A 16,330-nucleotide genomic window follows, 5' to 3' on the forward strand; every position below is an offset into this window, starting at 1 on the left:
AGACCCTAGCAGTTCAGAAAATGTTTTAACTGACTTTGTAGAAATCAAAGTATTTCATATTACTGTCATGAGAAAGTGCAAAATGCGTCTGCAGTTTATATGTAAGGAAAGATTCTGTATTTGTCAAACGTGTATGATTTAGGTTTAACTGTGTGATTTTGTTGCACAGACTCTTTGTCGAACTCTGGAAATAAGTGACACAAACTGCAGAAAACTGCAGAATTTACCCACAACTTACAGCCTAAAGAAAGATGTGTACTAATCTTATTCAAAGTGTGTCAAAGCGTATATGATTTAGGTTTAGCTGTGTGATTTTGTTGACTTACATACTGAGGGCAGGAAACCAATTTTGTCAGATTCAGGAGAGAAGTGATACAAACTACAAAAATAGCAAATCTGACCCACAACTTGCAGCCAAAACAAAGAAACTAAAGGCTGAATGTATGTACAGTAATGTGATGTGGCAACTTATTAGACATTTTTGATATAACACTTTTATATGTACTTATTTTAGTTAAAAACAACAAAAAACAACCATTCCAGGTTCTAACCAACTGTCGGGATACATTATAAGGCTTATTGTACTCTGTATGAGTTTCTTTGTACTTCTACATGACAGTCTTGCCTGTATAAGCAAATTATATGAGTGACCAAAAAAGTGACTATTTGGCCAACATTGTGTTTTCCAGAGTTTATAAGAATTTACGACCACTTTAATGACGTCCAGCTGTATAGTAGGCCTCCTGTAAAATGACACACTGTTAAATGTAAAATACAACAACTCAGTGGAGCTAATTCAGTTCAGTTTGTCAAACGTCGACATCGTTCCTCGACCAGAAGACATGTCAGCTCCTCTCCTCCTCCTCTTCCTCCTCCTCTGGCTTCACTGACTCCGGATCAGCTCCACGCCCCCCCCGGTCCTCTCCAGCAGCCGCCCGCTCCTCAGCAGAAACCGACCCCGGATCAGGATTCACCGACAACGCGTTTTAAACTCTGCCCCCTCGCCTTTTTTTTTGTCTTTCCTAAAACCGAGCCAACCTGTTGAGTGTCTCGGTGCTGGGTGTTGGCGCTCAGTGTGGAGGAAAGTCGCAACCCTCGTCTCCGTCCGTTGGGGAGAAATTTCCTCGTGTTTTTGTCGCTGCTGTTGTCACCGAGTCTGAGGTAAGACTTCAGTGTTTATCACACGGAGAGCTTTGGTTTGCCTTGAGTGTGTCTCAGCTGTGGAGATTTGGTTCATGAAGTCCAAGTTTTCCCAGTAAAGCTGCTGTTGAGCTCATTTTAACAACAGCGTCACGTTTAAAGTTAGTTTAAAGTCTGTGTCCTATTAACTGATTCGTTCAAATTTATATAAACCTATAAAAGCTCGAATAAATTCACCAAACGTTACATATTCAGACAAAAGCGTATCATTTTTTGTCTTTTTTAAATTTAGTATGTGCCAATTAACGGTGCGCTCGAGCCCACCGGTGCCAGGACAATGGAACATCACGCGCCCCCCGGGAGAGCATGCGTAACTGGTTCACGCGCGTCAATATCACTGCTGTAAAAAAATACAAAAAAAATGTTCCCGTTTGTCGCTCTGGGGTCATTTAAACCACCAGATATTGGAAAAACTTAAAATTAAATATATAAAGAGCGAGAATGTATGGTTTCAGCCAGTAATTTCATCCAAATTGGAGACTTTTTCCTCTCAGAACACAGCATCCTGTCAACTAAGACCTTCCCTTGTGCATTTATTTTAATATGGAGATGTCGTTGCTAAAATGGTGTGTGAATGTGTGTGAGAAAAGGCCAGCTGATAAGAGCAGTGAGTGGTGATATCAGTCGCCATGTGCCACAAGGACACATGAGGATAAGGACAGGAGCTGTACAGTGTAGAACTGTAAAGATCTTAGAGTTTATTGTAATATTGTTGCAGCAGTTTATTTTTGGTTTCAATATGTCTTAAGTTTACTAATTTTAAAATAACCCACAAACTTTGAAGATGGTTTGAAGTTGAGCTGCATGTGACAATTATTTTCTCCATTCATTGATGAATTGAATGTCCAAGATGACACTCTAAATTATGTTTTTTTGTCTGCAACCCAAAGATATTCAGTTTACTCACATAGAGATGTAAGCAAACCATAACATAATCATGTTTAAGAAGCTAGATTCCAAACTTTTTCTTTTAAAAAACTACTAAAACTATCTATCTGCTATATGTACACCATTCAGTCCTCATTAGGGTCACAGGGGGCTGGAGTCTATCCCACCTGGACAGATCACCAGTCTATCACAGGGCTACATATAGAGACAAACAATCACACACACACCTATGGACATTTTAGAGTTACCAATTAACCTCAGCATGTTTTAGACTGTGGGAGGAAGCCAGAGAACCCTGAGAAAACCCATGCATACACAGGGAGAACATGCAAACTCCACACAGAAAGATCCCATTCCAGGACACAAACCAGGGATTTTCTAGCTGCAAGGCAACAGTGCTAACCACTGAGCCACTGAATCAGCAAATACTGACAGAATAACTAAATAGTTGATGGTTAATCAACTGGAAGCAGTCAGTCAGCTCTGAAAAGCTGTAAATCGCAAACATTGGTATCTTGTGAAATACTTTAAACAATCACTTGTCAAAGTGCCATCAGCATTATTGACTAATTCTTTTAGTGTTTATTGTAGGTGGAGGTGAATTTAGGTGTTAGTGAAAAGGCTCCAAACAGCTGACTGATTAGCAGAAGACGGTGACACACAAACTGTTGAAACTTCCTCTTTTTTTTTGAGATCATCAACAAGTGTCTGTGAGCCATTGTTGGAGATAGAGACTCTGGATGGATAAAGAGGAAACCATAAGTAAACACAAGGATTGCAGCAAACTAGTCAATTTCCCACTAAAATCCAATCCTTACACATGGAAAAATCAATAGAAAAACCAACTTCCAGCTGTAAAGTATATTGTGCTTTGGACACAGGATGCTGCCTCAACCACAGACATGATTGAAAGCTAATCTGCTCTGTGGAAAGCTACTGTATCTGCAGCTCTCTGGCAACAAGTTGATTGTTCTTCTGTTGTGGTTTGCATGAGCATCTGAGTTCACCATGTAATGCCTGTAATAGCATCTAAATCCAGAAATCTGACCAAGAACTTGACATAAATGATGCAAATGCTTCGAAAAAGATGCCAAAATGAAATGTAATTGCACTTAGCATGCTGCAGCAAGTGCAGAGACAGTGATAAGACAGGAGAGAATGGAGAATGAAGAGTCAGAAGGTGAACTAAGGTGGTGACACTCAGAGTTGTCTTTCATTTCTCAGGTGAGACAGACTTAGCTATTTGTCCTCACCTCTCCTCACATGACCACAGATCTTAAAAAAGAAAAAGCAAAGAACTAAACGCTCCAGGGAGATGGATTAGAGGAAGGCAGAGCTCTTAGGTGGCACACTTTCTCCTCACCTCTGCTCGCATCACTTTGGTGGCTCACTGACATAAATTTAGAAACCTTGACAAGAAGACATTGATTTTTTTTATCAGAGATGTGACTCTGACCTTCGTGAAGCCGCAAAGCTCTCATTTACAGCTCAGAGACGACAGAGCTAATCATCTCTAATTCATTGACTTGAAATCAGCTCACAGTGTGGTTGAAAATGTGGAATGATTTAGGTTTTATGCAAAATTTACTGGAGCCAACACTGGACACATTAGTCATTTATGCATGGAAGGAGAGATGAAATGATGGAAATGTACTCTGTGCTGATTATGAGTGCAGCCTGTTGCTAGCCGCTCACTGCTAGACTTGTGGTTACCATGTGTGACTCATGGTTCTAGTATGCTACACTCCCTCTCTGCTGTCCCTCCTCATTCCCTCTCTTTCCCAACCGCACTCTCCCTCGTCTTCCTGCCTCCCTCTTTCACTCCCCGAGGCTTCAATCCTTCTTCCTCTTAAAATCCCTCTCATGCTCACTATTACTTCCAAACTTCATGTTGTCTTTTCCTTTTATATACCACAATACTGCCTTCTCTGATTCCCCGTCTCGTGCCTCTTCCTTCCTATCTCTGTTGCTTATTGTTTCTTTTTACACATTAATGGAGTCGATACTTAAAATGCATCTGTTAAACTCATCTTTGCTCACTATCAGAAGCTGTTACCACCAAGCCCTTTAGCTGGTACAGAAAAAGACTATTGCTTAACATCGTTGTGGTCACATGCGTCATCAGTCACATTTCCAAGAGAAAACATCATGTACTGTACTCATAAAAATGACAAATTCCTCAGTGACACAAGGATCAAATCTCTCACATGGATAAAAGCAAAGTGTTGAGTGTAAGTCTGCTTCACTCGGTGTTCGCTGGGTTTTAATCCACGACAGACTTTCCTGTGTGTGTCATAAAGGATGTGTTGCACTCTGGAATGCTTTGCTTCTAATTTGGGAATAAAAAATGGCACTGAGAATAGGCAGCTGTCTTTGTAGTGCAGTACAGGAACACAAACAGGCCAATGGTCGGCCTTCAAACAGGTGGGTGGAGGTGGGGGGAGTGTTAGAAAAATAGAAACACAGCCCGACACATACATACATGTAACTACACACCAGATCTCAGAACGCACGCGAAGAAAAGAAGCAGAAATTGAATCTCTGACATGAGGACATGCAGTTTATAATCAGTACACTGTGTCAGATATGTTTCTGCTTGATGTGTTGTTTATGTTTTTCATACACGTCATGTTACAGATTCACATGACACTTGGCCCTGTGGGTCTAAACATGATGAGCAGCTTTAAGAATAATTGGGCGGATGTGACGTTTGGCTCTTATACTGCAGAAAAACAAGACTGTTGCAGAAAATGCAGTACAAACGGCTGCAGTTTCAGGACCACATTTCTAGGACCCTTGTTTTTCGCAGCTGTCCTAATTGGATAACTAAAGTAGTTGCATATTGAACTGCATTTCGGGATAAGATGAACGACAATCTGAGCCAACGTCAAGCTTTATTCGTTATTGTTGCTGCCTTGCCTCACCTTTCAAATGTCAGTTTGAGATTTATTGATCACAAATACATAACATATGAATCCATCCTTATTTTACCTGATAATCACCTAATTACACTAAAAGGACACGTTTCCCAATATGCAACAACATGACAGGATTGAAAGCACTATTTGGTTGAAATAAACCTTTAAAACTCCTCATTCAGTTTGGTAGGTGGTGAAAAACAGTGGTCCTAGAAGTGTGGTCCTGAAACTGCAGCCGTCTCTACTGCAGAAGCATAGTTTTGCAAAAACTTTATTCTTATACGACCAAACTGCATTCTCATTTATGTTTTGAAATAAACATTTTCTCCCTTAAAGGTCACACTATGATGTCATAGGAAATGTTTCCATTTTCAATACGCTATAAAGTCCATGTTGTTGTTTTCAGTCAGTGGTTAGGCTTAGAACAAGTTGACATTAGTTGACATTTTACACCAGTAACTACTAGCTCGGTGAAGATTAAGCACCAAATTTATGCAGTTATGATTTGGAAAATAGCATAGCTGGAGGGATGGCAGCTGTGCTTACAGCAGGATTAGTGGGTTAATGAAGTTTGTTGAGCCAAAAGCCAGAGTTTCCAGTGTCCCAAAGGTGTCAGTCTGCTAGATCACCGTAGTAACTGATGCTGCACGGCTAACCACTTGTTGTGTTTCCCTTTCACCAATTCTTTTCCTCAGCTTTCCCCTCAGCTCATTCTGAACTGTTTGCCTGAGTCCATCCACAGATGCTGAATTAAACTTACAGAAAGACAAACTTTATGACTTAAAGCTTCATTTAACAAACATTTCCACCACAGGATACAGATTCTTAGCTGAATAGAATATGTTACATCTGCAAACTTGTCCAACATATGTTACTAATGCTGCTGAATGAAGCTGTGTAGTTACAGTTGCACAAACTATATGCATTGCGTTGCCATGGGAACCTACATGTATTCAGTTGGTGATGCTGAAAATGCGTAAACACTGGTCTGTCCCTCTGTGTGTGTTTATGCATGTTTGTGTTGCCTTTTTCATTAGTTTGTCAAACACTTTGTCATGGTAAAACACATCAAGACGTTAAAAGCTTGACTAAAAACGTGCTGTGGAAACCAAAGGTCAACAGAGGACCAACCTGAATGTGGTTGGTGACCTCTTGACCTTTCCTTCAGTGGCACTAGCAGGGGAAATAATCACATGTATGTTAAAATTGTAATAAAGTAACAGACTTCAGTCCAGAAAAGGAACTCTGTCTTCACCTGGACACCAAATTTCCAAATTTTAATTTGTTTGTACAGTTTTTACAAATGATAGTACAACCTGAACTAGTTGTTTATGCTTGTTAAAATTTTGCTGATACCCACTATCAGTAGTGGGTGGGTTCCTGACTAAGTGACTGACTGTTGCTGTGTTGCAGTTTATTGCAAAACCCTAATGGCAGATAAGAGAGGAGCAGAGAAGCGTGATGGAAAAGGGAGGATGATTATGGGCGTAGCTTACAGAGCCTATACTCCAGAGAGACTGTAAGGATAAATGAGTAGAAAGCACTCAACAAAAGGAGAGGAGATTGGGTGAAAGACCAAACTAGAAACTAGTGGAGGAGAGATCTGAAGAGGCTGGAGAGGAAACAGAAGATTAGCCGAAGCAGAAGAGCGATGTGAAACAGTGGTTTTACACAAACAGTCCATTCTTAGAGCTTACAGACAAGGAGAGAGAGGACAGAATAAAAGAAGCAAAGGGTGTGAAGAGGTGAAAAAAGTGAAAAAATGATCCCAAACACGAGATGCTGTGAGTGGAAAACAAAAAAAACAAAACAAAAGATAGTCGGAGACAGGCAGAGTAGCATGACAGAGCCAGAACAGAAAAGTCTTTATCCTGCACCAGGCGGAGCTGTAGAAGAAGCTCCACAGGGGAGTTTGTACTGAAGGAAAGAGAAACTACGCATTAAATATGGCTCTTCTGCACTTGTTTGGCAGTACTTGTAATAAAGCTGCATGGAACTGAAATGCCAGGATTGTGATGTTTCCAGCATCTCCAGTGTGAGGGTTTGTTGCTTTTCTTGGTCTTATACGTAAGAATCCTGAAAGTTTCAGAGCAACACCAGCAATGTGAATATATTTCATCACGAAAATAACTGGGAGTTTATTCAGCAATGAAAATAATGGTCTTTGATAGTAAATGTTATGTTGCAGGGCTGCAAACAGCTGTTATTTTCATTATTGAATGCGTGAAAATGTGTGTAATATTTACTGTTGAGTCTTAAAAATGTCAGAAAATAGTGAACAGTAGTTGCCACAGTTTCTCAGAGCAACAACAAACCCCCAGATTACATATTTACAATTAAGGGAAACACCAAAAAATAGCAAATACCTGCACATGAGACGCTGGAACCAGTAAATGTTTGGTTTTTTTTTTCTTGAGACATCACTTAAGTTACCTGTTGACTATCAAAATAATTATAAAACAGAATCAGTTTTATTGCCATGTAGGTTTTAACATGTAAAGAATTAGACTTTCTGGTGTTTTTGTGCAAACAGTAAACACTAACATGTACTAGTAGATCAAAAGAAGGATTTGCAAGTCAAATTAGCATCAAGTTCCTCTGTTTATTGATTAGGTTTTGTGCTCCTGGGTGAAAGCAGGCCTTTTCTCTACTGTAATAGTTGTTCTGAAGGTTTTATACCAACTCTGATTGCTCATCTTTACCAGCTTACATACTGGACATCTTACTTTACTTCTGTGCACTAGACTGCTGTCCTTCTCTTCCAGCCATAAACACAATGATTTGAATAAACGCCTCCAGCAGTCTCCCACTCCTGGCTCCACCTTACACTAACATTTGCTTTAGAATATGATCTTCAAATAGAAACAGGGAGGAGCCACTGCTTTATCCACTTTATTCTTTTGTTTCCTTCTCACTTTATCTCTCCTCTGTTCAACCTTTCATCACCTTCAGTTTGTCCTTTTTCTCTCTCCTGTTTCTGTCTTTGCCCTCTCTCTGTCCGTCTGTCCGTCTGTGTGTCTGTCTTTATACGAGGTAAACTATTCTCTGGTGGTTGTTGGCTTGTTTCCCATCCTCTGCATTCCCCCTGCCTCGCCTTGGGTTGCTGTGGGGAGGCACCAGGAGAGAAGCACTCGTCCTGCTCTTCTCTTTCTCTTTCGCTGCCAAGCTCCAAATACCAGCCGCTTGAAGAGGCAGACACATGGTTTTACTTACATCCCTTATTGTGTTCTCTAAGGTCACTTTGGGCTTCTTTCACACGAAAATGCTCAGTGGTACTAGAGATGCAAGTAGTAAATTAGAGGACTATTTTGTCCATAAAATGACAATAAAATGTGAAAAAATCCTCATTATATTGTCTTCGGATGTCTTGTTTTGTCCAAAATATTTGCATTACTATTGTGTGTGACAAAGAAAAAGCATATTTGAGGAACAAATGTTAAATTTTTTGGTGTAAAGAAAGATTATTTTCAAAATTTTTTAATGCAAAGTGATCTTTATAGTGTGTACTTATTTTATTTTTAGAATGTAAATTTGTATTTTTTTGCTCTGCTGCTCTTACTGTTATTCTTTCGGGTGTGTGTGTCTATGTAGTTGACTTTATATAATAAAAATGCACAAAGAATTCCAATGTACTTGCACTGTAATGCAGTCGTGCAAAAGGCAATAAAAATTATAGTGTATTGTAAAACAGATATTTATTTGTTCAACTTATTCATTAATTTCACTGCAGCTCGACAAAAATGTCCTTACTGTAACATCTTTAAAGTCTTTCTTCATTACACCAACACTTTCTTTGATTTAATTGCTTTAATCTACACCATTATTTTTAATTAGGAGGCCTTTAATTGATTAGAGAAATGGAAAAAGTTGGTAAATGTTTCCCATTTTCAAAAAAAACCTGTAGGACAGAGTAGGTTGTAGCTGCAGGAAAGTCTCCGGCACATGCAGCAGGTAATCTAATTTGACTGTTTACTTTGATTTCATCCAAGTGGTTCATTTTTATGCATGAAGCCTGGAATGGCCAAATGTGCCTGTGTGTGTAAATGGCAATAAAATGGCTTTGGGTGTGTTTTGCTCCTCACCATGGTGCTCCCTGAGTGGAAAAGCACAGTAAGTGGAAAATCACTGCTGTGTTGCTGAAGGTGTGTCACGTCCCAGTGTACATGGTAGCTCTGCTGCTGCTGCTTCAACATGGCAGCCAGCGCAGTGTGGAGCAGTGTGGTGAAATACACAGCTGTCAGGAAATGTGTTACCTTATTAGGGATTATATGAGAAAACTGTCACCATCTACACGCTCATGTACTCAGGTCAAAATGACATTTCAGACAAATTTGTTTTTAATCTGCTTGTGAAGGTGAACAAAAACGGCGACCGCATGTACATGAATGTATTTAAATCATACATTAAAGATGGCGAAATCAGACTGCTAAAATATAAGGTTACCACTGATACAAGAATATAGAAGCTTTTACATGGCAGCGGTGTAATGCAGTTACCCAGAGAGATTTAATTGTCCCGTTAAGAGCACTTTGTGTGCATCAACATCAGCTCAAGTTTCTGTGAGCGTGAGAGAAAGAGAGAGAGAGAGAGAGAGAGAGAGACCACTTGGTGCCTGTTTGAATTTGATCAGATTTCCTCATCTGTGCTTCAGAGTGAAATGGATGCATGTTCTGTAAGAGCGATGAGCGGCTACGTCTTTGTGTGTTTAAGTCCTTTTAGTGCCCCTCAGAAAACACAGAAAGGCTCAGCGTTGCATCACGTCTCTGTTGACTTTGTTGGCCGGTACGAGCCAGTTCAGACGATTGTAATCGGGACTCATGTACGCTCGCATTTTAAATTAGATTATTGTTCAAATGGTCAGATGGTGTTTTCAGTCAGCAGCAAGTCAAACATAAAGGTGCAGACATTAATACAAGTTTTGATGTCTTATTTGTGAATTCTCCAACTAACTGAAGCTTCTGTTTTTCTCCTTCTGTGCAGCCTCAAGAGCGAAGATGTCAAAGTTCTGTGCTTTGGTGTTGATGACATGTGAGTAGAAATCACAATAGAAAAAAAACTATTAAATTAGTCTTTTTAACAAACACAAAGTGATGTGAAATCCTGAACACTTAAGACCTGTCAGCTTCACTTTCTCCTAACAGGAAACTGTGTGAAGATCTGTCTTCCATCAGGACTTTGAGGAAATATTTATACTTTGAGGATTTCAGATAATGTGGTGCAGGAGAAAGAAGGCAGCAGAGTGGATGATGGTTCACAATCATCTCATCACTGGCTGCCTTTCAGCCTCCTTTTCATGATTTAATTATGGGTCTTATAGAAACATGCTGCAAGAAGTCAAATCACAAACACTGGAAGATGGTTAATGAAGTGCTGTAGAATTCCTGAACTATAAAGGTGACTATGTTCTGACAACATCTCAGAGGATAAGGAAGGAGAGAGATGAAAACAGACAGGGTTTATGTAACATGTTTAAACAGATCTGGGTTTCTAATATGCACAACTAAGAGCTAAGCTTAGACTAAAGAGCTTTTTAATGTGTTTATCCAGAGACGCTGACATGTTTCAACCATTTTAAGGACCAGAAATGTCAGTTTCATTGAAAGAACAAGTAAAATGAAAGTATAAAGCCAGTCCACTACAATTAAAACAAACTTAAAAAGAAATTTAAATAACAGTAATGTGATGTTAGTATTTTCTTTTTGACCCTCATGATCATTTCAACAGCATAAGATGCCTCAGGTTCTGTTTCATGAAGGTAACTCGTGTGTCTCTGTGTCTGATTTCCTGCAGTCGTGTCTCTGGTGTTTGCAGAAGAACAGAACCGTAAGAACAGAACTCTTTTTTTCACATTAAGTGTGATTTGGTGTAATGTTTGAACTGTATTGACCTGATGGTTAAACATGTCAGTACTTAGTAACTAGGCCACTGATGACACTTTGAACTGTTTGCTCTCTGAAGTCAGTGGTCATGTAGATGCTTCTGTGTCTGCTTTTTGTTTACTGACCTGATTTATTTCTGTTCCTGCAGCTGAAGATGACCCCTTCACCTTCGGTAACCCACTTCTTTATTTTACTGTTGTTATTTACGAGTTAATAGAAGCAGGAAGATATTATGTGACATGAGCAATTATTATAATGGCTAAAGAAAAGAGGAAGTACAAAACTTATCTTTTTAAACTTAATAATTTACATGTTGATTTGTTTTTTGTGTAACATTCTTATATTTCTTTTCACATAAATTGGTAATTTGCTTGTGTGTTCCATGACTGTAATGCTGCACAATTATGGCCAAAATGATGATAATATAGATCCTAATTATTTTTCACAATTATTCATTAATTTAAGGGGATTTTAAAAAAATAAAAAACTTTCTCTTTAAGCCTACTGAATCCCAAAATCCACCAGCAGGTGTGAAAGTCATGGTAAAAACTTTGAAAATGACCCTATTTATGAGTCAGAAACTCTATTAACTTGAGAGAATAAAAATTTACAATTTTGCGATGGTAGATATTAACAAAATCTAAGCTTAAAATTTTGATTTCATCAAAATTAATTTATTTTACATGTCTCATTTTTAAATGCAGCAAATATATAATGTTTGCTGTAACCAGATTTTGTAAAAAAAAAAAAAAAAAAAAAAAATACAACAACAAACCAATCCTGACTCTGCTGCGTATCAGAGAAGCCATGACTGACTCAACAATTGCTTGACAAAAAATCTGAGACTTTTTATCTGAACTGCAGACTGTATTTAAACAGAGCAGATAGGAGACTTTTATGGAAACAAGTTAAACATTTAAGTATTAAAACATCTGTGGTATGTAAAGCCCACATTTTTTCCACTATTGGTAACACCTGTGGTCCTTTTACATGTTGATTCCAGGGTTTTTTTGAATGTCTATCAAATATGCAATTGAAGAAAATCAGCTGTTATTTTCCTTTTTTAATGAAATATAGCGTTCTGACTTCCTCATAATGCTTAAAAACACATTAGTTTATTTTTTTATGATTTATGACACAATAACTGTGTTTTATTGCACATAAGATGTTTTGCTCAATTTCTACTAATTTACAAATCTTTGCTTTAAAATAAAACTTAAGATAAGTTTCTTCTTCACTTAAATTCAATGCATGTCCCAGAGAAAATATGGATGAAAGTGTACCTAAAATATCTCACTTGCTCAGCAAATTTACTGATTTGTGACGCGTGAAATAAGTAATATCCTCAGGTTGAAACCAAATGATTTAGTCTCCATGAGCTGTTTCTTATGAGCGGAGCATTTTTAACGTCAATATCAAAGTCAGTTGTGTTCATTTCATTGTGGGAAGCCAAAATCACGATCATGATTAATATTCGATTAATCGTGCAGCGCGATGTGACTCTGATGCGTTCTGTTGTTTATCGGTAAACATGATCTGTTTGTGCAGATTATCACAGACTGCGTGTCGGAGGCCTCATCCTAGCTGCTGTCCTCTGTCTCATTGGCATCACCATCCTGCTCAGTAAGACGCAAACCACACACAGACACACACTCCTGTCCAAGCATATATATAGTAATAAACAGACCAAAAAAAGGCACACAGACATCATAAAGAAATGCTTCTTTTCTTTTATTCTAGGTGGCCACTGCAGGTGCAAGTTCAACCAGGACAAGAGGTAACTCCTTCATGCGCTGAAAATATTTGTGTAACTGAAGTGGAATCTCCAAACCAAACATATTGTACAGCAAGTGTTATATTGTGAAAGCAACATGCCTGTCTTTTCCTCTTCTATTCCTTTACTTTGTCTTGTCATGTCTTTGCAGGAGGAGGACAGGAAGCAATGCTCAGCAGATGCTCACTGACCAAGGTAATGTATATTCACCATAACAAATCCTTTTTGGCCTTTTTACCTGGCCATAGGTACTATCTAAAGCTAAACCCTGTCCAGAAATTCAAATCCACCTCCAAGACTATACTATTAAAAACATGAATTCACCCATTTCACTTCATTTTCTTCTTTCTAACCTCTAAACAAAGATCTAATTGTAGTTATAGCTGGTATAGTTATGGCAGAAAGGGTTGTAACAGCAAAAAAAAAAGTCCAAAGAATTCTTTCTTTTTCAGATTTAGTTCCACTTGGATTACAGTTTCTTTGATTTAAAACCAAACATTATTCTGCATGTATGTAGACTTGTATGCAGGAACATATACTGCGTCCTTCCCGCCTTAATGTTCAAGATTTCATCACCCACTCGGCGCTGTGCCACGGCCTAAAGTTATATTTACTGGCTCCATCTGCTTCCCTGTGAACAGCCTCATGTCACGCATACTGACGCAGAACAGAAATCTGTGGCGGTGCTGGAGCCTCGCTGTTCAACAGGTGGTGGGACTCTGGGTGGCGGAGCCAAGGGAGGGAGGGTGTTGTTACGGCAACATACTGCAGTGTGGTGTAGCGGTGCAGCCATAAAAGACGCCCTGGTGGGTTATGAAATGGCACGAAAAATAACCACCCAGGTTTGTATCGCGCGGTTTCGGCTAAATTTGCCGTCTCGTGCCAATATAATCTGTGATGATAGTGATGTAGATGGAACACACAGGTGGCCCTTATGGAAAAACAGTGTGTGAGTGTGTAAGCAGCTCAGCAGGAGCCCATAGGGACAAACTGCACTGGAAGGCAGTTTCCACTTGCATATACACACAGACACAAACTGTTTCTGCTGCTGGTTAATGAAGAGAAGCGGTAATTTTCTGCCACATACAGAGAATGAGATCTTGCAAAGAATTACGGTTCTTCGATTACTGTGACACTTCCTCATTATGCATTTCAGCTGCTGCCATGTCAGTATTTGTGAAAGCCTAATAAACAAAAAACGAAAACTTGTCGCACCAGTCAGTAGCCACTTCTTCAAATCTTCTCATGACTGTCACAAGATCTTGTTTGACTGTCACAAGATCCTGGGAGTGCAAGAAAATAAATACCTATTAATGTGGAACATAGTTAATTACAGATGCATCTCATATCATTAGAATATATTCAATAATTAGCCTGTATTCAGGGCTCATTACACATAAACTGAAATATTCTAAGCCTTTATTTGTTTAACTATAATGATAGAAGCTATGAATCCCAATAAAATCTATCTCAAAGATCAATTAAATGATTAGATTTGTAGTGCAGATAGATCCAAACACTGAAAAGCATGTTTATGTATGTTTAGTCACAATATCTGCAGAAATTCAAATTGAGGAATTACTGAGGAAATGGCTATGCAAAGGAAGAGGCAGTGTGATGTTTTTGAAATTTATAGTAAATAACTTGTGAATTTGATTTGTTCTGAAGAAAATTGATGTTGAAATATCTCAAAGATTCTCTGTTGCATAATCCTTCATCAGAACTGTGAAAGTGACTCTTCTGTCCGTTTGTTTGCCTCCAGGTCGAGCCTGCGACTGCTAGATGTGGACCAGAACATGATGACTTCCCAAACCTGCAACCAGCAGACAGCAGAGGAGCAGCCGCGGGATTCCCAACAAGAGATGCTTTTGTTGTTTATTTAGGGAGGTCCGACAGGAAGTAGTCTGCTGATGTGAGGTGTGAAGCTTTCTGCCTGATGACTGAGCTACTGATCTGCACCTCTGCACAGACACATATTTTGTCACTTTCATTTCAATCTGTTTTTGGTTCGGAGAAGTTAAAAAACCTTTTTTAGGCAGCCAACCTTTGGAGAAATCGTCCTACGACAGAAATAAAATGCTTCACTGGTAAATAGTTTTTTATTGATTGAAGTGAAAGTGGCTGAATTCAATAACACAAACATGTTACCAAAAAATAAGTGTCCACATATTGTAGGTTGTGTCTCGCACTACTACTCCTGTCTGTACTGTATGTGTAAGGTAAACATTGATGTAGATATTAGTCGCTTCCTGTGGCCAACCTAACCCACTGTCAATGCTTTCATGTCAAATAGAGGAAATCGTCGTGAGTAAGTAGAGGGCTGCTGGTAATCCATGAGAATCTGTTTATTTCCTTGTTTAGCTTTATGGAGGAGTGTAGTGGATTGCACTGTTCAGTCATGTTTCTATAAAAGAACCGCTGAAACAACAGTGAGTTGAGGACTTCATTTCATGTGTGTGTTTGTGTGCAATGTGGGGAGAGGTGGTGGCTTTTTCTTGAATTACTTAAAGAATTATTTAATCTTTAGATCAATCCATTCTATAAAATGATGGAATTGAGGATAGTAAAACAAGATAATCCTGCAGTAGCTGGGGTTGACTTATGTTTCTTCTTTTCTTCGATCTTCCTCTAGGCCTCCTGCCTGCTGTTGTTTCTTGGCAGGAAACAGGCAAACATTAGGAAGAGTAAAACAATGCACAGATTGTGTATAACCATGTTTTGAGGGCCGCAGTGAGGACAGAGGAGGTCTAATGTGACACAGTAAATGTTTAGGGGTAATAAATAAATCTACAATTGCTGCCTCGTGGTTGTGTACTTCTGAATGATGGCCAGAAAAAATAGATTTTCCAGAATATTATGATGTTAAACATAAAAACCAACAATACACTCAAATTATTTTAAGAGAAACTGGAGGTTTTTGGGTGGTTAATGCTGTTTTTTTAAATTTTACTCATTTTTTAAAATCAATCCACTAAAGTGAAAAACCAGCAATCAGATGTTTTTCTAACCGGAACTTTCTGATTTTGTCATGGCGGCTGTTTAACCAGTCGTTCCTCAGAGAAGCGGAAATCACATATAATCTAATCTGACTGCACTCGAAGCATTCATTAATCTTAATTCTTTAACACTAGCAGTCCACACTAGCCACAAACAAGATAAAGTGATTGATTTTTTCCTTATTTTATTGCTCAAGAATCATCTTTTTCTCTACTGAGCTGATAGGAAACTGAGAAAAGTGGTGCAGGTTTAACAAAAAGAGATTGTTTTGGGGGTTTTTTCTCCTGGTGGGCTGTAACAAGCAGAAAGTTGGAATTAAATGATAAAAAAAAAAGGTGCTTTAGAGGAGAATTTGATTTGATTTGATTCTCAAGCAGCACCTGAGTGAAGATAAGTGAAATGTTTCAGTGAAGTTGATCTTTGACCTTTAGAGTATAAAATGTCATAATTCCATCCTATTGGACATTGTATGAATTATTATTATAATTAGCCACTGAATTCATAAGTTGAACCAAAACACCCATTTAATGAAAGTAATAGCAACGTAACCTTTGACCTTAAAAATCTAATCAGTTCGTGAGTGAGGCAATTTGTGAAAAAAAATTGAAGAAAATCCAAGAAGGTGTCCCTGAGATATCACAAGAATGAATAAATCCTTAAAAGTCAATAAAATA

At 38.6% G+C, this 16,330-nt stretch overlaps 1 protein-coding gene across 1 annotated transcript; it reads left to right on the forward strand.

The window, feature by feature from the left end:
- The first annotated feature begins 985 nt into the window (after positions 1 to 985).
- Positions 986 to 15,088, forward strand: fxyd3 (FXYD domain containing ion transport regulator 3). The gene is made up of 8 exons (XM_023276857.3): positions 986 to 1,161; positions 9,987 to 10,034; positions 10,797 to 10,829; positions 11,034 to 11,057; positions 12,434 to 12,508; positions 12,626 to 12,662; positions 12,811 to 12,854; positions 14,422 to 15,088. The coding sequence occupies exons 2-8, from the start codon at positions 10,001 to 10,003 to the stop codon at positions 14,439 to 14,441; spliced, it is 267 nt and encodes an 88-aa protein (XP_023132625.1). The 5' UTR covers positions 986 to 1,161; positions 9,987 to 10,000; the 3' UTR covers positions 14,442 to 15,088.
- Positions 15,089 to 16,330: the final 1,242 nt, after the last annotated feature.

This window comes from Amphiprion ocellaris, chromosome 9 (assembly GCF_022539595.1).
Source record: "Amphiprion ocellaris isolate individual 3 ecotype Okinawa chromosome 9, ASM2253959v1, whole genome shotgun sequence".
Lineage (NCBI taxonomy): Eukaryota > Metazoa > Chordata > Actinopteri > Pomacentridae > Amphiprion > Amphiprion ocellaris.